This window comes from Ananas comosus, linkage group 21 (assembly GCF_001540865.1).
Source record: "Ananas comosus cultivar F153 linkage group 21, ASM154086v1, whole genome shotgun sequence".
Lineage (NCBI taxonomy): Eukaryota > Viridiplantae > Streptophyta > Magnoliopsida > Poales > Bromeliaceae > Ananas > Ananas comosus.
Genome location: NC_033641.1, coordinates 7,023,009 through 7,051,004, shown reverse-complemented (window position 1 = coordinate 7,051,004; position 27,996 = coordinate 7,023,009). Strand labels below are relative to the sequence as shown.

At 36.5% G+C, this 27,996-nt stretch overlaps 1 protein-coding gene across 5 annotated transcripts; it reads left to right on the top strand.

Moving 5' to 3' along the window:
- On the top strand, positions 2,089-25,881 carry LOC109726566 (zinc finger CCCH domain-containing protein 43-like). Of its 5 annotated transcripts, none has more exons than XM_020256220.1 (11): positions 2,092-2,561; positions 2,673-2,707; positions 2,981-3,026; positions 10,912-10,971; positions 11,209-11,265; positions 11,447-11,794; positions 13,133-13,195; positions 17,731-17,847; positions 18,069-18,362; positions 20,593-20,856; positions 25,311-25,881. In XM_020256220.1, the coding sequence occupies exons 1-11, from the start codon at positions 2,190-2,192 to the stop codon at positions 25,416-25,418; spliced, it is 1,764 nt and encodes a 587-aa protein (XP_020111809.1). In that variant the 5' UTR covers positions 2,092-2,189; the 3' UTR covers positions 25,419-25,881. The 5 variants fall into 5 exon arrangements, with proteins under 5 accessions (XP_020111810.1, XP_020111809.1, XP_020111808.1 ...); XM_020256219.1 differs by having other exon boundaries at positions 11,206-11,265; XM_020256218.1 differs by having other exon boundaries at positions 2,093-2,561; positions 11,444-11,794.

Genomic DNA, 27,996 nt, shown 5'->3' with positions numbered 1-27,996 from the left:
CACAATCAATTTCTTTCGACCGTCGACATAATGTGGATCATTCTAATGAACACTTAGTGACATACGACGATTAGCCATTTTAACTACACAAACAAAAACTTTCAAAAATAATATAAATATTTAGTCAATATAATACAAAAAAGAATAATAAATGGAAGAAGAGATGGACAACATAGAGACTCTCCTACCCTACACGCTAATCCAATAAAAAGGGAGGGAGGGATTACCTAAGGTGCTCACAAATAAGCACCCAAAGTGCTCACAAAGAGGGAGGGACCACCCAAGTTGACCACCTCCAATAGTAATGAGAGAGGGTGGTGGCCTATCCTCAGCTGCCACTTCTCCAGTGCACAAACCCACTATTGTAGATGCTGCACCCTTCCCCCTCCACCTTCCTTAACAGTCAGCCACCACCACACCCACACCTCCCTCCCCAGCCACCGAATCCAATCTCCCCAACACTCCCATAATAGGTCCCAACAATTCCAACAAATAAAAGAGAAAATGGAAGGTACTTACACGTGTGAGGAATTTGGTCGAAAAAGTCAACGGCGACGATGAGGGCAGGCTGCGACTGTTTGAGCCGACAATAAAGGGCACATAGTTAGTGGAAGAAAAAAGAGAGAGAGCAATGTGGGGCTGTAGAGGGATGGCGGCGAAGAGAAGTTAGGGTCGTACCCACTGGAAGAGGTGAATGGTGCACCATTTTCATGAAACAGTGAACCGTTCACCATTCACCGTTTTCTTTTTTTTTTTTTTTTTTTTTTTGAGAGAGATAGGTAGCACGCTACCCGCTTCGTTTATTTCATTTAGAAATAAACTTAGCTGGAAATGTGAATCAACTAGGATTCGAACTTGGGTCTCGGGTACCAACCACCAAGCCCTTTGCCACTTGCTCTAGGGACGGTCGGTGTTCACCGTTTTCTTGAAGCAGTGAACTGTTCACTGCTTTTAGAAGATGGTAAACAGTTCACTGCCTTATGATGGTCGTAACAATCTCTCACCACTTATAAATTCTCAAAATTTCTCAGGGGGTTGCACTAAAGGCGGTGGTGAATGGTTCACCGCCTTAGTGAAGGCGGTGAACAATTCACCGCCTTAGGCTGTTATATTACAAAGACGATGAATCGTTCACCACCTTACTGAAGGCGGTGAACGATTCACCCCATTCAAAGGAAACATCTGACCTAGCTCTTACGAGGCAAAGAGGGGGTTAGTTGGCCAAATTTTATTTTTTTATAGGGTTATTTCTCTAATTATCAAATTTTATAGGGTTATTTTCGACAAAAGTCCTTTTCATATATACTTTTATGGAACGAATAATATGATTTATCGTAAATCACATAAGGAGAGAAGACTAGTAGACCACATAGAATATTATTTTATTCTATTTAGAATTCTTTCTATTGAACTGATATTCTTTTTTATTCTATTTAGAATTCTTTCCGTTGAACTGTATGTCCTTTTGTATACAGGGGCAACTGCTTAAATATTTCAGAAAAAATTTAGACTTTTTTATTTACCAATTTTAAAAGACTAATATAAAAAAAAACCTTTTGTAACGTTTTCAAGTTTTTTTAAAAATATATACCTAGAGTTAGATTTTGCTAGTGAACTGTTAGTAACTATCGTTATTTTTGTAAAATTACTATTCTGTTCTTTCAAACATACCTTACCTGCCCTTAAGTTAAGGACAAAAAAAGTATTTTGACATTTTTTTTAATTCTGGTAGAAATTTAATCTTATTTGAATTTTAAATGACTTAACGGGTACTAACAACAGAATTATTTTTTGAATAACGAGAAATATACGGGGAATTTATTTTTGAAACAAAAAAAAAGAGTAAGGGTTTATAAGATGTTTTGTAAGTTTTGAGGGGTATAGGGTAATTATACCTTGTATTAGTAGTATATATAGAATATAAATTTTGATCAAATTTTTTTTTCAGAAACTTTAGAATTTAAAAAAGCGTAATTCTTTTATGTAAAAAGGTCTCCCATTCAAATTCTAATACAAATATATAAAAGCAAAATAATAATAATAATAATAATAATAGGTTAAAGTTAGTTTTCACTCGCACTTCAATTGTGTTTGTATTATTACTCGCTCTCCCTTGCGTTGGCTATTTTCGCTACTCTGTCGCTTCGCCCTCTTCTTCTTCTTTAATTAGGGTTTTTCATATATTCTTCATGGAGGTCTGTGAGGAGAAATCCAAATCCTCCTCAATGGCGGAAGCGTTCAGCAAGGACTTCGCCGAGTTGAGGCCATCGGAGGAGAAGTCGTCGCCGGATTCGTGCAGCGGGTCGGAGGGGAGCGGCGGCTGGGAGAGGGAGCAAGAGGAAGTCGGCGCCGGCTCTCTGAGGACTACGAAATCGTCGGAGGGGAATGGCTGGGCGGCGAAGAATATGAAGAAGAGGGGGGAGGGGAACGGCGGCGGCGGCCGCCAGCAGTTCCCGCAGCGGCCCGACGAGCCAGACTGCGAGTACTACGTGAAGACCGGAACCTGCTGGTACGGCATGAGCTGCAAGTTCAATCACCCCCCCAAGAAGAAGGAATATAAGGTGCATTTTTCGGGTTCTCGAGTTTTTTCCTCGTGTGCTTAGCATTTTTTATTTTATTTTATTTGAAATTTGACCTACTTAATTGTCTGAGATTGCTCTCTTTGTTTGCAGATGAAGGGTCAGCTTGGCGACATTGTAACCTTTGGGTAACTTGTTAATCCAGATCAGTTTTCACAATGCCCTTTTTCTTTTAAAAAACAGAAATCACATAATTGGTGGTTGGAAACAGTTTTTTGGAGTTACAAAATCCAGCATTTGAGGCACTTTTTATTGTGATTTGGGAGTAAAACATCCCTAACAGCAAAATTAGGAGAGAACCAAACAACACCTTCAAAACAAAGTAAATTGACGTAAAGTAGTGTTGTATACTGTTAGTTTTATTTGACGGTATTTTTAAACTCTGTTTTATTTTTTCTTAGTTCCCAAGCGTTCTCGACGCCCAAGAAATTCCCGGCGCCTAATCAGGTATTATGCTTCTTCTTTGAGTTGAGATGATGAAGCTTAGTGCAATCGTTGTTCAATGAAATATCTATTAATACTTGGTTCAGTTTGGTTCATTGTCCTATTCAGAAATTCTTTAGCAGTTCCTAACTCCGAATGTGCAAACTAGTCATTTTTGGATTTGTGATTCATGCCCATGATCATTGTGAAGTACAAACTAGTCATAATAATAGTGCTTCTAATTATTGTTTTAAGTGTAAATTTACTGGGAACTGGGAAGAACACAATCCTTAGCATCGTTGAAGTTTTTGTTCAATTCTCAATGCTCAGGTGCTGAAGGTTGTCGAACTTTGTCTGATTCTTATGTTAAGGAAAAAGAAACTCCATGATCAAGAGACTCTAAAACAGTGATTATATCTGTTGCATTGTAGCTCCCTTTTCCAACTAAAGGGAGATAAAGAAAATTTTGCATAGCTTTAGAATATTGATTAAACTAAAACTGTGCTTTAATTTTATTTTTCTCTTTTCATTGTTTTAACATTCTAAGTTAGCTTGGAATTTACAGCAATCCGTTGTCTGCTGGAATGCAACCTAAGAATTTATCAATAAAATAAACTTACTAACTATGAATGGAAAATCTGCCCCTTCAAATTTGTCCAGTAATTATAAGCCGATGCAAAATGAGGCAACTTGAAAGGATGCCAGTGAATTCTTTGAGGATGCTTAGCTGGTGTAATATCTTTATTAGTTGCAATAGCAAGGTTTAAAGTGCCGTGAGATGGGGGCCTGCCGCTGTTTGCCTGGCACGGTATGGCACTTCCGTGCCGATACATGATACGCTTACGTGCTGATGGATACGCATGACATCCTATTGGCACGCTTTGGCACGGACTTATTTCAGTTTTTTTGATTTCAATAAGCTCTTATAATGTTATTTTGAAAGATTTAATCAAATAATTATAAATATTTGCTATGTATAGCTTACACTACTCATCAATTCATACTTGTAAGCTTGCTTGTATATAAAGTACAACTATATCTTATGTAGATTAGAAATTTTTACAGGTTAGAATTTTTAAAATGCAAAGACATCTCTCTTGCTTTCTTTCTCTTTTATAAAATACAAAAAATAATTTTTAAAATAATTTTAAAAATATTTGAAAAATTATTTTAAAAATTATTTGAAATTTATTTTTTATTTAATTTTTTCAAAAAATTATTAGATCTATAAAAAAATATTAAGCAATAAATTATATGACAAATAAATTAAATAAATTTAAGTATCAATTGATTTAATTTAGTTTTTAATTTCATCAGTATTTTCAATTTTCTAATGCAAAAATAAAATTTTTATGTTTGATATACCTCAAAATTTGTTTATTGAGTTCGATTTTGTTCTCCTAATTCGCCAAAAGTTTTACGATGTGACAAATTTTGATAAAATAATTTGTAAAGAAAAAATGCATGTCTGTGGTGGAAGTGGAGGGCGGCCTAAGCCCGTAGTATTGATTGGATATGTAAATTAAAAATTTGTCTGTATATTGATAAATAAAAAAAATTAAATTATAATTTTTTTGAGTTACCTAACAAATAGATCTTCGACTTACAATGTTTTTAGGGGGTGTGGGTATCTAGGATTCTTCGGGTACCCCAAAAGAATAAAAAAAAAAAGCAACAAGCAAACAACAAAAAAAGCAACAAGCAAACAAAAAAAAAAACTCACGGCACGTATCGTGTCGGCGGTACCCTCGCGGGTACTGCGTGATACCTGCGAGGTACAGTGGCACGGTGCGGGAGGGGTGGGGGACCCCGTACCATGCCCCCTTCTTGGGGGCATGGGACGTGCCACCCCGTGCCGTACACTTCAAACCGTGTGCAATAGGTAGGTCTTTGAAAATATCACATTAGTTCAAAAGTATTTGTTTATGGATCTTTTTTTAAAATTAGGTTTGTTGAAATTCAGTTTGTAAAGGTAAGTTTGTAAAATTTTTATTTATAAAAATAGATCTAAACTAACCATGTCTATGCCATCTCAGTGAAGTCTAAAGGAAGCAATGAATTGTTTACCGCATTTAGAATGCGGTAAACTATTCGCCACTTTCTATGTTACAATACATAAGCAGCTCATTGGCTATTGTGATCAGTGATTAAAAAAGCGCACCTTAGGCGTGCGCCTAGGCGCCTAGGCGCTAGGCTCAATGGCCAGCGCCTAGGCAGCCCCTAGGCGGGCGCCATTGCCTAGGTAGCCCCTAGGCGGGCTCCATTGCCTAGGCACGCTCCTAGGCTGCCTAGGCGCGCTCCTAGGCTGCCTAGGCGCGCGCCTAGGGCAAGGCGCAAGGCGCAAGAAAGGCGCGCCTAATATATATTTGATCCTACCGGGTTTGGATCTAAAAATATATGCTTTAATGGGTTTGGATCCTATATTTATTGGTCTAATGGGTTTAAAACATGTAAAATAAACCCAAAACCAATCTAATCTAAAGTTCTAAACCCTAAACATCTATCCGCTCCATCTCTCTTTCGCCGAGTCTGCTCCCTCTCCTCTCGTTGAGTCCGCTCCCTCTCCCTCTCTCAGCTCGGACCGATCCTCTCTCCCGCTTGTCCATCACCTCCGGTTGCCTCCGGCTATTCCTCTCTGCTTCTTCAACTCAACTCGCCTCTCCCCCTATATTAAGGCGAATCACTGCTTTCACATGATCATGATGTTTTTTGAATGATTTTTGGCTTGAAACTTTAAACTTTTATACATATTACTTTTTATGATCTTATGCTTATAATTATATGCTTTACACATCAAAATTTCATATATGTTTGTGAATTAATAGTTACCTTTATGCTGGCCTTTATTTGGAGATAAAAAATGTAATTTGTTCTTTACTTTTATCTATGTTATTTTCTTTTTCAAAATTATCATATATGTTGCTTGGCTTGTTTTCTTTTCTTAATTTTTTTCCTTTTGGAAACGTGATTATTTGGGTAATTATAGAATATTTATTGTGATAATATGATTTTATAGAATATATTTAGTGCTACTTAATAATTATTAGAAAGTATAGTAAGACACTTCTTGGTTATTTACTTATTTCAAAATTCGATGAAAGTGTGCACTTGACCTCTCTCGGGCGCGCGCCTGCGCCTTGCGCCTAGGCTCCAACAGCCCTTTGCTCCTAGGTGCGCCTTGGACTTTTTTAAATACTGATTGTGATATAGATGTGGTGAACTATTTATCGCATTTAGACTACGGTTAATGGTTTGCTGCATTCCTCACCTCCCAAAAGTTCAACCATTTACATGATGCATACGTGGCAGGATATAAAAAGAGGACTTTGGTCCTCTAAATGCTGGTTTGTGAATTGCCAGCCGTCTAATTGAGCATAATAAGACTACAAAACAGCTTTACAGTTGCACAAAATCCTATGGAACAAGTTGAAAGAAGTTTGTCTTTGTTAGTCACATTTCTTGTGTTTCTTTGGCTTAATCTGTTTGGTATAACTTTGACCCCTTTGTCTGAATTGTTCATACTTTGTAGTGATTGCAATACACATTTCATTACTATTTTTTGTCCCGCCCCAGGGTCTTTTTGAAAGCCAATTCGAAATCGGGCTATTTTTATAAATCAGAGTACGTTGAAAACTGCCTTTTTTTTTTTTCAAAACCTTGACCCCCAAGGGTGCAACAGACCGCCACAAATATAGAAAATTTTCGAAACATATGGACAGAGTCTTTCCTATATTTGAACGGCGTAACACATGTACAACTAGCAACCAGACCTCTACTCACACACACAACATTACAGGATGTACAAGGGTCATCACTTACCAACATACAGCTAATTGTTCTTAGTCACATCCATTCACATTCATTCATTCATTCCTATTAGTTGGAAATGTCTCCCACACGAAGACTTTATTTGAAAACCTAACTTCAACGAAAAATCGTGAAAAACCATTTTGAAAATTGTCCCCTACTCGGGGACCTTTATCTTGGAAAATGCTACCACGAGGGGTAGAAAGTCCTGATAAAACCATTTGAAAGCCGTTTCCCATGCAAAATCCTTTATTTTGAAAACACTATCACGAGGGGTAGAAAGCCACATTTAAAAACCAAAACCAAGCCATAAGATTTTCAAAACTACAAGTATCCAAAAACCTTATTCAAAAACCTGCAGGTAGAGAATGCCAACTGAACCACAAATAAATGTCTACTGTCAGGTGTAGGGGTAAACTATGCTATCACATGTATGTCTATGCTAAGTATGAAGTATCGTCAAAATGTATATCGTAGATTGAGACATCTATAAGACCACCCACTAGTTACGGCCTCATCCTGCGCCCCGACCAATCCCACCCTGTCACTTGTGGAGAAATGGGGGTGAGAAACCAACGAGGGTCTCCCAGTGGGTACCGCAAGCCGACGAAGGCAAGCATACTCACCGGTAACTAGGTACAGGTAAAGAAAAGCCTACAATAGCAATGTAAGTGTAAAAAGAGAAGAATTGTAGGTAAGCATGCAACAACTGCTATTGTAGCTATATGCATCAACCGGGCGAAAGGTCTAAATGTACCAATCTATACCGCCGTGTCGGTCTGAGGACCTCAGGCAAGCCACAACCGCTCTGTTTGGCGTATAACCCTACCAAATGGCCGCTGGGCTCACAGGTTGGCAACCAACCACTTTTTCGAAAAAGAACACTCTCTTGCCGTGGATCAGACCGCTGGCATTCGTGAAATGCGTCAAACTGTCGCGATCGATGCGAATATAATCAATAGCCAATTGTCGGCGAATGGCCGACAATCACCACCCGTTGAGGCACACCAACCAACAGGTTATCGAAGCTGTATAGGAACACAAGTACCGACCACTCAGGTCAACTAGGATGGACAAGCTCAACATCCTCTCAAGTATGCAAGTACCGACCACTCAGATCAACTGGAAAGTGTGAGATCAATGACACTGTAAGTATACGGCCGTTGGAGAAGCTCCGCCAGCACAGATCTCGGCCGGGTTGGGGAGAGCCAAGCGGCGGCGGCGGCGACCAGGGAAGGTCGGGGTCGTCGGCGGCGGACCTCCTAAGGCCGAGGGAGTCGGCAAGGGGGGTCGACGATGACAACGGCCGTGGATTTGTGGAGATGAGCTCCTCTCTGTCCCAGGTGGCCGAGGAGGAGATCCGTGGCCGCTGCGGCGCCAGCGCCGGCGGAGCACGGGGACACTGGGGGAGTCGGCCGAAGCACGAGGGCAACGGGGAAGGTCGAGGTAGGGTGGCTCAGGCCCTTCTCTATGCTCGGGCTCTAAGAACAGGGAGAGGAGAGGGGGGAGAGGGAAATGTGTGTGTGTGTGTGTGAGAGAGAGAGAGAGAGAGAGAGCTGGAGAGGGGTTCTCGGAGGCCGGCAGTGATCTTTGGCAGGGTGGCGGCACGCGACGCAGGGGTGGGAGGTAAGGAGGGTGGTTGTGGTGGAGGTAGAGCAAAAGAGGCTAAAGTTTTGAGAGGGGGGGAGAAGAAACCTAAATGGGTTTAGGTCCTCATGTGGCATTTTGCACAAAAACCCTCGAAAACTCCAAATTCCTCGCCAAGGCGTAAAACGCAGAACGACACCCCCATGCATGATTTTGCGCAATTCGAAGCATAAAATGTTGGGGGATTTTTCAGAATTCGAATTTCCCCAATTTGACCCCTTCTCAGTTATCGTGCAATTGCGGTAAATCCGTCCATTAGATTTACGAACGGACTGCGCTGGTGCGTTGAGCACTTTTGGCCTTCGAGATCATGCTTTCGTTTCGCGTGATTTGGTCGTGGATTTGCGAAGATCCGATCCCCTCTTTTTCTCTTACATATATATATATATATGTATATATATATATATAGAGAGAGAGAGAGAGAGAGAGAGAGAGAGAGAGAGAGAGAGAGCGGAGGCCTCCATGCTACCAAGTTGTTTTCAATGATGCAGCGTCTAAATCGACGAATGGCTTCGTTAGACTTGATCTACACTATTAAAAGTATTTGAAAACTAAATTTCATGATTTTTCAACATCATTCGGCTAGTGATCAAAAGGTCTGAAAATTGACAATTTTAAGGGTCGATGCGATGCGTTTGTGAATTTAACGGTGTAAAACAATCCAAATCTGATGAAATTTTTATAGAAATTTTTTTTTTTCACTATTTAGAGTAAGATCAGTATCTCTGATCTTAAATTCAAGTCTTTTATCATTGTTTTTATGAGATTTTTATTTTCAGCCGTTCATTTTTAGACTACTCGTTTAATAGGTAAATGATGTCAAAAAATTATGAAATTTAGTTTTTAAATACTTTCAATACTGTAGATCAAGTCTAACGGAGCCGATCGTGGATTTGGAAGCTACATCATTGAAAACAACTTGGTTCTTGGTAGCACGGAGGCCTCTGTGCTATATATATATATAGAATTTCGATTTGAAATTCGAACTCAAATTCAAATTTTGAATTCCTCAAATTACAAATATCCCAGATATTACATTTTTCCTCCCGACTCTTTTCCATCGGGCATTTTTTGTTTGCCTGTCTGCGGTAATCATACAGACTTGTAAACCTTTGTTTTTAGTCTTGATATTTAACTAATCAGTTTGTACTCGAGGAGTTGACCCTGACAAATCAAATGTGCTGGCTAATTCGCAAGGTAGGGAAACACAATAAATCCTTTTTTTTACTTTGGGCTTTGGTGGTATTCTATTATTATTGATGGCAACATAGGTGGTTAGGAATGATTTAGCAGCAACTTTTAATGGACCTAGCTCAAAATAGGATTTAGTGGTGTAATAGGATTGATACGTCCAATTCCATTTTATATCTTTTGAGGATTAACATTAGCAATTCCCATATATCATGGGGCAGGCCTAGTTTAGTTTATTAGAGTTATTTGGCTTGGAAAGACAATTTATGTTGACTTGCTGCATGCTGATACAACCACTTTTCCAACAGTAATCCCTGGCAAAATTTCTGCTAGTTTGTAATGTCTTTTCCATCTTGAAGCTTAAACAAAAAGAAAAGTTGCCATCATTTTTCTACTTGGCTTACTAGATGAGTAGTTCAATTTCTACAGACATCCTTTCTTTAAGCTGTTTTGTGCTTGTTTTGAAACTTACTGGAGGATTAAAATAGATATATTCAGCAAGTAGGCTATCATTTTGTCTTTTGGGTTGCTATTACTGTCATTTTGTCTTTTGGGTTGCTATTATTTTACCTTTGGTGAGCAATGACATCATGATGTTTCCAAATAATAAAATGCATACAGTGGTCACACCAGCTTGTCTTTAGCTGATGTGTCTTTTTGGAAGAATATAATGGGTAAACTTGTTTAAGCTTGCAGCCTTATAGGATCAGTAACCTCAAAGCATAGGAAATAGGAATTCTTGACTTTTGAGACCTAGACCTATTAGGTGCATCATTGAGAATTCTGAACATTTTGTTTCCTAGGGTGCTATTATTTTATTTTTGGGGAACAATGACATCATGATGTTTCAAATAGAAAAATGCGCAGAGTGGTTACAGCAGCTTGTTTTAAGCTTTAGTGTCTTGTTGGAAAATCTAAAATATTCTGCGAATGTTTCAAGTTGGTGAAATGAATGGCCCTTAACAGTTGTCTCCTTTGGATAGAAGTTAATAATGGTGTCTCAGTATTTCCCTTGGTGGATCTTGATTCTGTCTGCTTGGAAAAAAAATTAAAATTAAAAGTACTATTTCATGTCATCTGGAATGAACTTTTTAGGATTGTGCTGTTTCAAACAATGCCGATGCTTCATGAAGAGTTTTTTGTTGTTAGTTTGTCTTTGTAAACTTGGATGTGCTCACTACAAGTTTGATTTGAAACTTCTAATTTGAAGCAATACTATTATGATGATCTTCATAATTTTGTTTCTCTTACATCTTTCAAAAAGGATCCCAAAGAAGAGACAAGAGAGACTCTTCCCAGCAGGGTGACAGAGACAGAATGCAAGGTTATCCTTTTTAACTATTGTTTTTTTCTTTTTGCTCCTTTTCTGTTTTCTTTGTTTGTTGTTCTTTGATAGTTAATTATATGTTAAAAAGAATCTTGCTGGTTATGTAAATGCTGAATATAATTTTATTCTTTTCTTCTTAGCAGGAAGAACTTCTTGTCTTTATTAGATGATATATATCTCATTAGTTTGGTACCTCTCTTCTGTAATTTTTATTTCTGAAAATTCTTGTAGAAGGTTGATGAACAAGGACAAGATGATCCGTCAGAAGGTGGTACACAGTTACACCATGAGGTTAGCACTTTAAATTATTAGTTGCTAAAGAACTTCCTCTTTCATCCCGATGTAAAGTCCATTCTTTTTTTTCCCAGTTCTCTGATCTGTTTATACAACCTGGCTAATTTGAGGTGAAAATTAGATTTTTTTTTTTATTTTTTATTTATTACTTTCCTTTGTAATTTATACCTTGTAGAAGGCAATTGAAGAGAAGCAAAATGAAAAGGTGGAGCGAAAAGAAACTAAGTATGAAAAGGTGGAGCGACAAGAAAGTGAGAATGAAAAGGTGGCCCAAAAAGGAACCGAGTATGACAAGGTGGAGGAAAACGAAAGTGAGAACGAAAAGGTGGAGCAAAACGAAAGTGAGAACGAAAAGGTGGAGCAAAAAGAAACTGAGAATGAAAAAGTGGAGCAAGAAGAAACTGAGAATGAAAATGTGGAGCAAGAAGAAATTGAGAATGAAAAGGTGGAGCAAGAAGAAACTGAGTATGAAAAGGTGGAGCAAAAAGAAACTGAGAATGAGAAGGTGGAGCAAAAGGAAACTGAGGTCAATATTTAATCTTGTGAACTTTACTAATGCTCTTCTTTAATTTATGTCAGCCCTGAAATTTTTGAAGTATTGCTTATTCCATGTGGTCCTTGTGTTCAAGTGGAGTGTAATTGGTTCTTCATACATTTTCCCTTCTCACTTGCTTCCTTGTTATTACTTCTCATTTACATATTATTATTTCTTTAAATCTTATTGCTACATGTTCCCAAGGAGAGAAAATCTTCTTTCAAGAGGTGAAGGAGAACAAGCAAATGTCAGCATATTCTTTTGTTGTATATGTGTTTTGAGGCTTTTTTTTGTAGTTTATGTCAGTGAAAAATCTTTTGGTGTCTTTTGGCACATCTTGTTCTTACTTCTACTTTTGACTTGTATTTGTGGTACATTCATCAAGTAGTTTCTTTCATGTAGTAATAGTATTAGTTTCCTTATCAATTTAGTTATGCAACAAAGTTTTTGATTTAGGCATATGCCTCAAAATTGGGATCAACTCTGCTATCTCATCTCTTGGGTAGCTTCTTGCATGTGGTATTAGTTTTCTTATCAACTTAGTTGTGCAACAAAGTTTTTGATTTAGGCATGTTTCAAAATTTGGGATTCAACTCTACTATCTCATATCTTCCTGCAAATGCTGAAAAGTAAAAGGCAGAAACATGTAGAAACACCAGCAGTCACCCACTTTTGTTAATAGGCCTTTGTGCTAAAGCAAAAACCTTTTCTGGAGAACATCTAAGTATCCTAGCATGCATTTATATGTTTTCAAGATGTAAAGGGGCAGGAGAAATAATCTGGCAACTTGATAGTAGTTGAAAATGTAAACTGAGCTATGAGCATGTAAATTATACTTTATAATGATCTACTGATCTTTGTCTTGATCATACTGCACTCTTGAGTTTGATTGGTTGTGCTGGTCATTAAACTTCATTCGAATGCCTTGGACCTTTGCAAGAGGCCATCAAAAGGATAGTTGTACTCAGAGTGTATGACTTATTTTTCGTTGCTTGTCCCATCACTATTAACCATAATATTTCTTAAGTCATCAGTACTATTATTGTCTTCGGGAAAAATACCATTTCTGTATGATATGGAGTTAGACCAGCAGCAGTTGTATTATTTTTATCTTCTAATTAATTAAGCTGTAAAAAAGTTTGAGGCCTTAGAATTCTTGGGTGATAGTTTGATTTTGTTATCTATTTTTTGCTTTTCAAGGTTTTTGCCATGTAATGTTACTTTCAACAATTATGTAGAAATAAAGTATAATTGTGTTGTTCTTTATATTACTAATTCTGACCTTATGTAAATTTGTTCTATTCCTTGTTTTGCCTTTATTTCTTACAGAAGCCTGCTCAAGAAAAGGTAAAGGAAACTATTGTAGAAAGTGGTGGGCGGAAAGAATGCAAGGTAAGAAGCTCTTTTTCCATGACATTTTTCTTACCGATTTCCTTTTTTGTTCATCCTTTTCTTGGAATGTAAAATCTGAAGTTAAACCAGGTTTGGAGTTCTTTAAAAGTAAAATTTATGTTTAGACAAATGAACCATATTGATCGTTGATGACCAACATAATTGGTAATCAGCTTTGTGCAGACCTGTGGTTCGAGATCTTTTTCTATATGCTGCCTCTTTGCCCTGTTGAAAATAAAAGGGTGCTACTATTACAGTGGATACAAATCTAGTTCCCACATTTATCTGCTATCTATAGTACATAGTTGGTTCTCACCCAGCCTATGGCAAGTTTTGTTCGTGGCTGGTAGCAAAGAAGGCCTAGCCCTTAAGTTTAGGCATTCTTTGGGATATTAGATGTTAATCCATAGTGAGACCTGAGTAACTACTATAAGGGCTTGTTTGGTTCAAAATTGGAACTAAAATTTGAATTGGAATCAGAATAGACTGGAATGGAAAACAGAATGATGAAATCTCCTAATTTTGGTACATAATAGGAATCCAAATTAGAGTAGTTGATTCCCATTTTTTTACTATTTGGGTGAGCAAACTTCACTTGCCCATATAAATATTTAAAATAGAACTCATAATTCAAAATATAAAATTGAATTCAACACTCAAAACAAAATATGAAGTTCAAATCTGAACTTCAGCATTAGTATTTGACTTCAAATTTGAATCCAAACCATTTGACTTCAAATTTGAATGCATAATTTGATTTTAAAACTCTAATACGAACTTAGATCCACAATTTGAATATTGATTCAAATTTGGGTTCAAATCTGAATTCAAAATGAGATATTGATTCACAATTCAAATTTATATTCAAATTGAAATTCAAAATAAAACTATTCTTAGTAAACAAATTTAAACATAAATTAACTTTTGACTAAAATTTAATTTAAAATCCATTAATAAATTTGTAATTAAAATTTCAATGCAACTTTGGACTCACAATTTTGAATGTAAAATTTGAATTGACAATTCAAATTTAATTTCAAAGTCAAAATAAAACTAGAACTAAATTAAATATCAAGCTTATATTGGAATTTAATGTGAATTAAGAATAAAAACTTGAATTTTGAATCTATGAATCTAGAGTTATTTGAACTGAAATAATTGTGAGTGTCAAAAAAAAGTTCTTTTCTCAATTTCTTCTGGAATCAAAGCTGACACCCACCTCCATGGTGGGGGTGATTTTGGGGAGTATTTGATTTTCTCCGGAGTGGGAATCAAAATGCCAAAGCCTCAAAACAAACACCAACAATGCGAGCGGTTCATGTTGATTCCCATTCCAAGCCGCAAATCCTTTAAACCAAACATACCCTAAGATCAACCTTTAGAGTAGACCTCCTTCAAACTTTTAATATACTATCTATCGATGAGATCTAGTTATAGTATAAGTAACTTTCGAAAGATCAACTTGCATTCCAAAAAATGAGTTGTTTTGCATTTAAGTTTCTCAGAAGTAGTGGTGCAAATAAATATGGGTTAATGGAGCTCTCTCCCTCGTCTTCCCTGAAGGGGCGGTTAGTAGCGGCCAAAAATAAGGGAAAAAAAACTTGCCCTGAATGTGCCTCGATCTACTAAAGAAACAGAGCGGGAGGCGGAGGATCCCTTCCTTCCCTTGATCTACCCGATCTACTGAAAGTTTGCCAAAAACTTGCTCTTGCCTCGACTTGTACCAAACGGAGCGGTTAGTGGGGGCAAAAATAGAATAAAAATCAACTCGCTCGGAATCCACCTCACCAAGAAAACGAGGTGGGAGATGAGGGACACCTTTCGCGTGAGACCCCAGGTAGTCCTATATATAAAATATAATAGGACTAAAACTCTTAACCCGGCTTAAGCATTTTGGGTGGTGGCTAGGCCCAAGAGGTTAAGAGAGTTAAGCATGCTAGGACGGGAGTAGTCTTAGGATGGGTGACCCCCTGGGAAATTGGGCCGTCATAGTTGGTATCGGAACCAATTACCAGCTGAAAGTGTGAGATGAGTCTCGGCTGAGTCAGGGTCGGAATGATAAGGTTGGCGAGACGAGTCTTACATCGCCTGGTATTTGTGAGTCTGAGCCTGACGAGAACGTCAGGGCTTAAGGGGGGGAGAATGTGAAACCCTAGGTAGTCCTATATATAAAATATAATAGAACTAAAATTTTTAACCTGGCTTAAACATTTTGGATGATGACTAGGCCCAAGAGGTTAAGAAAGTTAAGCGTGCTAGGATGAGAGTAGTCCTAGGATGGGTGACCCCCTGGGAAGTTGGGGCGTCACATTCCGCCCTCGGAACCACTCTATTTGCATCCCTACTTAAAAGCTGTCTTTCACAAGATAGTCAATCCTTAGTTGTGCATGTTGGTCCCTCATGTCAACTTAATAATAGATTTAAAGAATATTTGAAGGTCCCTTAGGTCAACATAAAACAAATTTAAAGGATATTCTAATAATGTAGGATAAGTTTTTGACAATTTTTACTCGAACAAATTTAAAGGATATTCTAATAATGTAGGATAAGTTCTTGACAATATTTACCTCGAGTACACCTATCACTTCTTGTTTGTCACTCTTTAGAGTGCATTAAAGGAAAAGAGAGTCATGGATACACATTATAGAATTGAACCAATAAACATTAAGAAAGAAATAAGAGAATATCTTCCTTCAGCCTAGCAATTTAAAACTTCTAAGCTTCCCATTGATTAATATCCAAATGATGATTTTACTATCTTTAGAGGGTATATTACTCTTTAGAGGGGGTTTAGGAGACAAAAGGGAGTAGGGGTGAAATTGGATCGGCTATGGATGGATATTTGACGACATGATTTTTACGTCCTTTTTTTTCCGGATACGAATTCAGATACGGATGTGTTGGATGCTAAATTTTTGTTACCATATCTACTGAAAACGGATTCGGATATGGTCAGATATTTCTTCAGGTTCGAGTATGGATCAGATATATATTTGGATATTGTTTGAATAATATATACTAATATGCGCATATTAATATGAACTAGAATTAGCAACAATGCAGCTAAAGTTTCACACTTATGTTCAAATTTATATATTCTTATATTTGATTGAATAAAATCTAAGATTTAACAAACACAAATGCAATTTTTATATGAAACTCATAATAAAATAAATGAAGAACACCAAAATCATATTATTTCCCACAACATATATTAACCGTTCCCTTATCTCCCCGCAAAAGCAATCAAACTCCTTAACTCCCCACGAATAGCACTTAAGCCACCTTTATCTAAAAAAAACAAATGTAATTAAGTCCTCTTTTATCTTCTCACACATATTAGCAATCAAGCAATCTAGAACTTTTTTTGCCTTACATATCTAGAAGCTTGAAAGCACAATTTTGAAACGGGTAAATGAGATATTTGGGTATTGGGATCGGAACGAGGGGAATGGAATATTGGGATGTAATATTGTAATGTAATTTATTAAGATAAAATATAATGCTATTAAAAAAAATCTGGATATTTGTATCCATATCCGTTTTCTTTGGATATCTGGATAATTTTAACTCTCAAAAACCATATCCTTACCCATGTCCGACCGTATCCAGATATTTTCTATTTGGATGCAGATAATATCAAATATGGATACAACTATTTTAGGATAATATCTGATCCGTTTTCACCCCTAAGAGGGAGAATAGAAGAATTTGATAGGACTATTATAATAGAAGGATTTTGAGAAACTATGAGTTCAATAACAAGAATTCAGGGATATGCGCAAAAATTGTAAGTTCGTCGAGTTATATGTAACATATCCCCAATAGGATTTCTATTTCATACCATGAAGGTGAAAAATGTATAAAACTTACCTCAACTATAACCTATTTGGATTTGACTGCCTAACCTTTAAAAATTTTGATGTTACTAATGACCTTTTAATTTATTTGATTTTAGCCAATTAATGATCCTTTAACTTCAAAATTTGAATGCGTCGTTTATCTTTACGGATTTAGTTAATATATTTTATGCAATTTCCATAACTATTAATTTATTAAAGTAAGCAATTAGTTGAAATTTTGTATCCAAAGAGCCATCAAATTACTTAAATCAAAACAAATTAAAAGGTTGGGTATTAAAATCAAAATTTTGATAGCTTGGGTAGCCGAAACAATTTGGTCTATAGTTCAGGTAAGTTTTATACATTTTTAATTAACAGGAAAATAATATGTATCTGCTCTACAGTGTGATCCATATTTAGAATGGAGAAAGAAACTATGGTTTATCTAAGTCAAAATCTCCTCAACTTCGTTGCCTTAAAAAAATGTACCTTTCTCCTGGAACTTGTCTTTTATGGAAGTTCAAGCTATTTGTTCCACTGGATTTGTTTTCTCTTCTGTTGCTGTTAGAATTATTAGGTAGTTTTAAATGGAAATTCAATTCCTTCTTTCTGGTTCACTCATCATTTTTCTCATCATTTTTCTTTGGTGAACTTGATAATCTTGTTGAGTTTAACAAATGAGGCATTTTGCAGTTCTATTCCATGCCAGGAGGATGTAAATATGGAGGATCGTGCAGGTACGCTCATTATCTAGGAAAATCAGATGTTGGTTCAGTGGAGCTAAACTTTTTGGGACTCCCAATTCGACCAGTGAGTATGCGATTTTCCTTTACATCTTGAAGTTCTTTTTATGGGTCAGGACATTACTGTAGGGGCAGATTTGTAAGTCAATCCATGTGAAACCAACTGATAGCCCTAAATTTGAAAAGAAGCTTAAGTGGTTAAAAACTGAAAAAATGATAGAGGAGAGAGGTAGGGTGCAATTGAGTATGTGTTTAACACCAGAAAATGATGCTTTATTATTATGACAGGGTGAGAGGCAATGCTCGTTTTATATGCGCACTGGAAACTGCAAATACTCTGCAAATTGCAAGTTTCATCATCCTGATCCGACAGCTGATAGCGGGCGAGATCCTACTGGATATTCCAATGGTGAAGCCCGAAAGCAAAACACCTCAGGAACATCTCAAGTGCCCATATCACCGTGGCCTGAACCAAGAACAATGAATGAAGCAATTCATTTCCTAGATGCATCACCATCTTACATACCAGGAATGATTCTACCTCAAGTAGTTCATCCGCATCAAGATTGGAATGGATACCGGGTAATTACTTTGTTGCGATTCACTGAAATGCAAATTATTGGCAGCAAATTATTAATCTTGCTATAAATATTGCGGCTATGAGATGCAATGTTAGTATTCTGGAAGATATTGAGCATATGAATCCTGTTCCCAGCGGCAATGTTTTAAAAAGTGGGTATGCAGTATGTAGGCGGTCAACTTACTGCATAGTGGATATGCGATATGCAGGTGCATGTGTGCTTAAGCTAATGAGTATTAGAAAAATTCAACATATTTGTAAAAGATAAAAGTAGGAATAATAGATGTATAATAAATTGTCTAAACTGGTATGAAGAATTATAATTTTCTTCATAAATTTTCATTCACAGCACTTAATTGTCATCCAAAGAGGCAACACTATAAAAATATTGTAAAATAACGTCTAACAACTACAAATGTAATTATAAATATTTATTTGCATAATTATTATATTTTAAGAACAATATCACAACGTATGAAATACTAATAACCAAGCAACTTAAAAAATGAAGAGAGAGAGTGACGTTATACTTGTATGAAGATAGTTACACGTATATTGATAATTATTATCCTGGGTTATATGAAGATATCTATATATGCATTCGTAATCCATTAACTAACAATCCCATCCATTCCAGCATTTCAGTCCCACCTTAAAAAAAAAAGTCTGCCACCTATGTGGTCCTTGCCACATATCACCAATGTGTCGTGATTGGTGCTTTTAACCGCAAAAGCAGCCGCATATGCCACTTTTTGTAACAGTGCATAGAAACAGAGTTGTGATTTTAGTTCATGAGACGAGATTATCACAATTATATCAAAAGCATTTATAGGCAGAAATTCGTTCCATATATCATCAGATAAACCCATCACCATTGACAGTTCTATAAAAAGGATAAAAAGTTCAAGGTATGTTCTTGTATTTCTTTGCTAGGCTAATTTTTACACGGGTCCCTGAATTTTCTGACAATTTCCAGAATTCCCGGACCTTTCTTGACAAGTTTATTCCAGTCGAGAACTAGCATTTTGTTACTTTTTATTTCTTATTTTTGTACATCTCTCCGGCTGCATATATTGGTCACTCTAACTAAAAAAGTAATTGCTTAGCACATGACACAGATCTTCCATTATCTCCGTCTTACCTTTTTCTAATCTTTCGATTTCAGATGAGCTCTCTGAACTGTAGCTTTTTTCTGTTGCCCTATCTTAGTACTCGCTTCTATCTCCATCCATCAAGCTTTGTGGATCGGCCTAACACTTGTCATTATTATGTTATTTGATCATGGTCTATGCTGTTCTACATTAAATATCACTTATCGCCTACCAAACCATCTCTTCCACCTTATGATATTCTGTCTTTCTTCATTCACATTCCCATCAGTTTGAGTTGTTTAGTTTTCATGTAAATGAGGGACATTAAAAAAAATAGTAGTTCTGAAGTATTTAGAAATTGAGGGTTTGGAGAATGATTTTTGGTTTTTTCGCCACTTTGTATGCACCAAGTCTGTTGGGCTTGAGTTTGGTTGAATTGTTATCCGGTTTCGTTTTTCATGAATTATCAAAAAAATTTGCTCTATTTACCTTTCTTTTGATTCGATAATTGCTGTGTATTATAAAAATCTAAAATTAAAACTTTTCAGGAAACTCAGTACTATGAGCATTATGGTAATTTTAACACGTGATCTTTACCTCTCTAAAATATGTATATTCTCGCATCACATCCTATCTACATTCATTCCTTACCCTTTATGATTTTAAAGTTCTAAATTTGCCCATTTACTCTTGGCTTTGTGAATTATTGTTATGGGCTTTTTGTATTAGCCTCGAATACCTTTGTTCTCAATTCACTAATTATTTGAACTAGAAATGGCTAATTTGTTAAATACCTTTGCTAAATTTGAAGGAGAAACCTAGAGGACAACAAGAGATGGATGTCAGGGTGGTGTTTAGATGGAAAATATGGAGTGATCTTAACGATGTTGCCGTGTTGGGTTAGACTCTAGTCAGTTGCTTAATTAAAAGGTCTAGAGGTACTGGTACAAGGTTCGGGGAGTGAAACAGCTTTAGAAATAGGAAAATCTTACAGATATAAGTATAAATTTTCCTTCTGATAGTTGACTCTATTTTACTAATATGATGAATGTAGAATCTGAAAACACATCATCACCTGCAGAGTATTTATTTTCCCATTTGTCTTTATGCACTAGTTTCTGATATTATCATACATCTCTAGGTTCCAGTTTTGCCTCCGGAAATGCATGTGCAAAGTATTTCAGCTTCAGCTATGAGCCATGCTTCCATTAAATCAGATATTCCTGTCCATCAACAAGCACCAATAAATGAGTATCCTGAGAGGCCAGGCCAGCCGGAGTGTCAATATTTCATGAAAAGTGGTACTTGTAAGTTCAAGTCAAATTGTAAGTTTCATCATCCTCAGGCTCGCCTTAAATCAGCATCAGTAGCTATCCTCAATCCAATCGGCCTGCCTCTTAACCCTGTGAGTTTCACTTTTATTGTTTCTTTGAAAGCCAATTGTACTCCTATTATGCAATGTGCTGTGTGTGTGCATCTGTGTGCCGAGTACGTATGCAGATGGGTGTGCCCGTATATGTGCATGCTTACATGTTTTAGCGTGCTTGTGCATGCGTATGCTTGCATGTATGCACAGGGGGCACATTGTGTCTGTGCATATTCAGGATCAACATGCATGATGCATAAAGTGTAACTAACGCGCTGCTACTCAGGTTGGTGTAAGTGGAGGCCATATTGTCAAAATCTAACCATTTGATGTGATTGGCGACAAATTAATTCCCTATAGATGGAAGTCAATAAGTCTTGGGAATCCGTCTTTTGTGCATTTAGTAGTTATCCTTATTGAAAAGTTACATATTGTTGATTTTGGCAAAGCCTGATGCTTACAAGGAGTTTGTGAACTTGGTGATTTAATATATATATATATATATATATATATATATATATATAGTGCGTCTGGTATGCTTCTGGAAGCATGGAGCCCTCCGTGCTTCCAAGTTGTTTTCGATGTTCGGACTTTCGAATCGACAATCGGCTCCGTTAGACTTGATCTAGAGTATTTGAAATATCTAGAAAATAAATTTTGCGATTTTTGGATATCATTTGCCTAGTGATCGAAGTAGCTCAAAATCAACGGCTGAAAATAAAAATCTTACAAAATATGATGATATGACATTAAAATTTTAGATCAAAGTTATTCATCTTGTTTTATATGGTATAAAGAATTTTCTATCAAAATTTCATGTGATTTGGATATTTCTACACCGTTAAACTTGCAAACGGCTCATTATGGCCATTAAGGTTATTGATTTTGAGCACCTTCGATCACTAGGCAAATTATATCGAAAAATCACAAAATTTATTTTCTAGGTACTTCAAATACTCTAGATCAACTCTAACGGAAGCGATCGTCGATTCGAAAGTCGCAACATTGAAAACAACTTGGAAGCACGGAGGGCTCCGTGCTTCCAGAAGCATACCAGCCCACTCTCTCTTATATATATAGAGCTAGGCTGGTATACTATCGGTTAGACGGAGGCTCCGTGCTACAAGTTGCTTTCAATGATCGGCTTCCAAATCGACGATCGGCTCCGTTAGACTTGATCTATATTATTGAAAGTATTTGGAAATTAAATTTCATAATTTTTCGGCATCATTTACCTATCAAACAAGTAGTCTAAAAATGAACGGTTGAAAATAAAAATTTCATAAAAAATGATGATAAAAGACTTGAATTTAAAATCAGAGGTACTGATCTTACTCTAAATAGTGAAAAGAATTTTCTATTAAAATTTCATCCAATTTGGATTGTTTTACACCGTTAAATTCACAAACGCATCAAATCTACCATTAAAATTATCAATTTTGAGACCTTTTGATTACTAGCCAAATGATGTCAAAAAATTATAAAATTTAATTTTCAAATACTTTTAATAGTGTAGATCAAGTCTAACGGAGCAGATTGTCGATTTGGAAGCCGCATCATTGAAAACAACTTGGTAGCACGGAGGCTTCCGTGCTAATAGTATACCAGCCTAGCTCTCTCTCTATATATATATATATATATATATATCTTAAGTACCGAGGCTTGGGTACTATAGTCTAGTTTTCAACCTTAGAATGTTCAAATCAACGATCCACAATGTTAAAATTGATCTCGGTTATTTGAAGTTTTTAGGAATAAAATTTTATATTTTTTAGGCATAGTTACTTTATGATCAAACCATTTCAAAATTGTCAATTTTCAATGGCTACTATGGCAAGTTTGTAATATAACGGTGTAGAAAAATCTAAATTTATTTAAATTTTGATAGAAAATACTTTAAACTATCTATATCAAGGTCAGCATCCTTAATCTTGAATTTAGCAGTCCTATTATCAAACTTTAAAGATTGTTCAATTTTCACCGTTTATTTTGACATAATTTACTTACTAAGTAAACAATGTCGAAAAAAATTAAAATTTTATTACTAAGAACTTTATATACCCTATAGATCATATTCATGGTGTGGATCATTGATTTGAATACCCTAAAATCAAAAATGGGATTATAGTACCGGAGCTCTGATACTAAAGATAGTATAGTAGCCTCTCTCTCTCTCTCTCTCTCTCTCTCTCTCTCTCTCTATATATATATATATATATATATATATATATGCCTATGAGATGTGGTAGATTCAATCCGCATGGATTTAAACATTTTAATGTTAAGTGGCCTCTATATGTTAATTTTTACACTTATGTTAAGAGAAGCGTTAAACTATCGGCTATCAATAGAGTATGCCCATTACATGCACATAGAATGTATATTTATAAGGTGAGAGTTACTAATTCTCTTATGGTATAGAACTCAGCTTTGTACTTATAAGTTTTCGACCGTCTGATATGAGGGCATGTGCCGGTGTTAGATGAAGTGGTCTCCTAGTATAATAGATGAAAAAGATGAAAGAATTGGATAAATAAGTCATGAAATAACTAAAACATGTAGGAATAGATAACAGAAAAAGAAAATAGCTACTAACAGGCCGAAACTTAAATGAAAAGTACAACAGATTAAAACAAAAAAAAAAAAATACTATATAAGAGAATATAGATAGAAGAAAACTCTAAATATAATGAATATAATAATAGGAGCAAAATGAATAGATAATAATAATAAAACAAAATAAGTCAATTGGAAATATATTACGTTTATCGGACCACATTGGATAGAAGGGCCATGTGCAGTTAGAAGATGGACAGTAGGAATAAATAGAAGAGAAAAAATATGAAAAAATGAAAAAGAAAATGATATGAGTTTGAATTAGTAATGATCTAATGAAATTGGATATATATTTTCTATTATCTTTTTTATATTTTTTTTTTTTGTAACAATAGGAAATATATAATAGATGGAACTTAAAAGAGATAGCACGATGAATTAGTGCTATATACATAGGAACTCATTGACTATAAGATGAATATAGAGAAAAACATATAGATAGCGAACTCACAAATGAATAAATTAATATATAAAATATAATAAATATATATAAAATAAAATAAAAAATCAGATAATATATATATTACATATATAGTGCGGCTAGGAATGCTTATGGAAGCACGAGATCCGTGCTTCTACTTTGTTTTTGATGTTCGGACTTTCGAATCGACGATCGCTCCGTTAGACTTGATTAGAGTATTTGAAGTATCTAGAAAATAAATTTTGCGATTTTTCGATATCATTTGCCTAGTGATCGGAGTGGCTCAAAATCAACGGCTGAAAATAAAAATCTTACAAAATATGATGATATGACATTAAATTTTAGATCAAAGTTATTGTCTTGTTTAATATGGCATAAAGAATTTTCTATCAAAATTTCATGTGATTTTGATATTTCTACACGTTAAACTTGCAACCGGCTCACCACGACCGTTAAAATTATTGATTTTGAGCCCTTCGATCACTAGGCAAATGATATCGAAAAATCGCAAAATTTATTTTTGTAGGTACTTCAAATACTCTAAATCAACTCTAACGGAGCCGAATCGTCGATTCGAAAGTCGATATCGAAAACAACTTGGAAGCACGAGGGCTCCGTCTTCCATTAGAATACCAGCCCACTATGTTATACTATATATATATATATATATATATATATATGGAGTCTGGTTGGGATACTATCGATAGCACCAAGCACTTGGTGCTACCGAGTTTTCCGTCGTTAGATGTAAACATTTCATCATTTCCATCCGTTAGATTATACTATTCAACCAACAACTTACTCGACCTAGGGGGCCCACATCATCCTAACTGTACATTCCTTCATCCAAGGGCCGAAAATCTAATAGTACTAATAGCTTAGTGCTATTGATAGTATTTCAGCTTAGTTTGGTGCTTTTGGGTTTGTAGCCCTTGGATGGAGTAATGTACGGGTAGGATGATGGTGGTAGGTGATAGTAGGTGGAATAGTGTTTGCTCCATAGACTATTAGTAATCAAAGGATAGATCTAAGGGTCAGAAACCTTGGTGCTTCTAGGTGTATTCTAGCTCTATTTTATATATATATATGTGTGTGTGTGTGTGTGTGTGTGTGTGTGTGTCCTACTATGGTGCTTTTGGAAGCACCAACTCTTTGACCATTTCTAGTCCCTAGATTAATATTATTTTCCCATGGGACCACTAAACCCTAGAGGCCACTGATCCTTAGGGGGAATCACTATCATCCCGACACTACAATTCTTGATCAAAGGATAAGAAGCACTAACTCCTTTATGTTTTCGAAAGCATAGTAACTCTCTCTCTCTCTCTCTCTCTCTATATGTATAATACACTTATTTTCATTCATAAAGTTGTGTTCTTTTGAAATTGTTCAATGCATTATAGGGACTCTTTGTTGCCACAAATAAATCTGACATTTATATGCTTCTGTATTTCAGGGCATTCCAGTGTGCTCGCACTATACTCGCTTTGGAATCTGCAGTTATGGATCGGCTTGTAAATTTCAGCATCCCGTCTTCTCAATACCGCACAATAATACTGCATAGGATAAGGTCTACCACCGTTTTCAGGCTCGAGAATCTGCATCAATGCTTACGAGTCCTTCATACAATAACAATAATAAATGGCCGTGCTTGCAGGGAAAAAAGACTTCTCTCCTTTTTTTTTTTCTTTTTTTTTTTTTCGACTTCTGTTTTTGGGGGATATGGGTTCCAGTAAAACTTTGGCGGGCTTCCTACTCAAGAACGAAAACTCTATGAGGTGCGTCTTGGTGAGACGTGCCCCATCCTACCATCAGGTAGCAATCGACTCGAATCTCAAAGCACTGTTAATGCTATCCGACGGTAGGAAGGGGTGCGTCTCACTGTGACGCTCATAAATACATTTACCGCTTATGCAGTGTTGGGGAGCACCGTACTCTTAACTTATGTCACCTGTTAATTGTACAGTATTTAGTTTTGTCTTAAAGCAGAAGCTGAACATTTACCTGTCATGAAAAATTTTACTATTTGGCTGCCGCGTTTCTTCTGCCTAGATTCGATAAGCAGATTCGATGTTATGGAGCTTTCGCTTTGATGCGAGCCATAAGCTAGCGAAACTACGGGAAAGGAAGGATCTAACTTTTCTTCTTTTGCAGGAGAGGCCTTCAATCTGAGTTGGTAAATTTAGCCTTTTTGCGTTTTCTTGAGGATCCTGCAGAGGCTTTTGGGTTGGGGAAACTGCAGTGTGATCTCACGTCAAAAGATACTTTGTTTGCTTGCTAAATGTTTCATTCATAGGTGTTGGATACCGAACCGAACTTGCGGAGATGTTGACCATGTCAAGTTGTTGGCCGAGTCAGAGGAGTCTTTTGGTTCTAGATCGGTTTTCGGACCGACTGTCGAGTGCGTCACGATCAAGCAAATTGGTTGAAGAGGGAACGGCTCAATCGGGTTTTTCGTCAATATGATAAGCCGAACTGAGGATTAAGGCGGGCTCGGCTCAACGAGCCGAGTTGGTTGTAGCAGGGACTTGAAATTTATGGAGACTAAGCTATTCCTAATCTGGACCAAGCTATTCTACTCTTAAAATACTCTTTAAAACGTGGGAAAGGAAAGATTACAAAAGTATTCATTCTATACCTAGAAAACGGAGAAATTGTGGGAAGTGGAGTGCGCTTTTTGTTTGCAGAGGAAAAAGATTTTTATTTCAGGCGTCTTGGTGTTATTTATAGTACTACTTCAGCATGTAGTTAAGTGGGCAACTTGCGTTGTGAGAAACGCTACAATCGCCTTTCTATTGGTCACTAGAATTACTCCCACGTAATTCGCCCGCATTATCATCCGTTTTCGCCCAGGGGCTTCTCGTTTCTAGCGGTTCTTAATGTATCATGTGTCGTATTTTAATTCGTCCACGCCACTTAACCACATGTATCAAGCCGCATACCAACCGGTACTGTTTTTCTTGCGCCACCAATAGGTTTGGCTCTTTTGTTCGTCAATTTTATGAACTCTCTGCTAGGATTGATATGAGCATTTGATGAGAACCGTGTACTAATCCAAAGCAGCAAAAGTGATGCTACGTGTACATTCCTATTAGGCGTGTATCTTAACAGTTCGCTAATCTAAAAATTTTTAGACAAATACTTGAATACTCTATTTCTTTTGTAGCTGCTATTTAAATATCACTTAATGGATGAGGTGAGGCCAGTAAACCAGCTATAACTATGATTTTGAGGGGTAAATAAGTTAATGGGAAACCCTTTTTTTCTCGGATTACCCATACACAACAATGAGAACAAATTTGTTACATGAGTCTAGTGCATACATATATATATATAGAGCAGGGCTGCTGTGCTCTTAGGAGCACGGAGGCCTCTGTGCTCCTGAGCTATTTTCGATGATAGAATTTTCGAATCAACGATCGGCTCCGTTAGACTTGATCTAACGCATTTGAAGTTTCTAGAAAATAATTTTTGCGATTTTTTGATATTATTTACCAAGTGATCGAAAGGAATTTTTTTTATAAATAGTCTTCTTGAAACTTTTATTTACAAAAATAGGCCTCCTTAAAATTTATTTATAAAAATAGTCTCAAAATCGGCCAGGTTAGCAAGAAGGCATATGTGGTGAATGGTTTACCGCATATATATGCGGTAAACCATTCACCGCATTTGTGGAACCAATCAAATACCTCCGTCACGTGTGCTGGGACCATCAAATACCTCATATATATGCGGTGAATGGTTCACCGCTTTTAAATGCGGTGAACGATTCACCGCCTTTAAGCAGTATACCCTACCCCGCCCGAGCCCCCTTCCTTTCTCTCTCACTCACCCGCGCGCGAGCTTCTCCTCTGTCTCCCGCACGCTCCCTCACTCCTCTCTACCTCACTCACTCTGACCCGAGTCCGACGCCGCCGTCGCTGCCGCCGTCGCCGGCGCCGACTGTACTGCTTCTGCCGTGCCTTCTCTCCTCAGCATTGCAACGACATTGTTCCATTAGGTTAGTGGTGAGAGGTTTGAGAAAAATCTAATTATTTTTGAAATAGAGTTTATTGTTTCTGAATAATTGTGTTCTTTTACAGTATTTTATCTATATTTTGTAGTATACACAATTTTACATCACATTTTAAGCCCTATTAGGT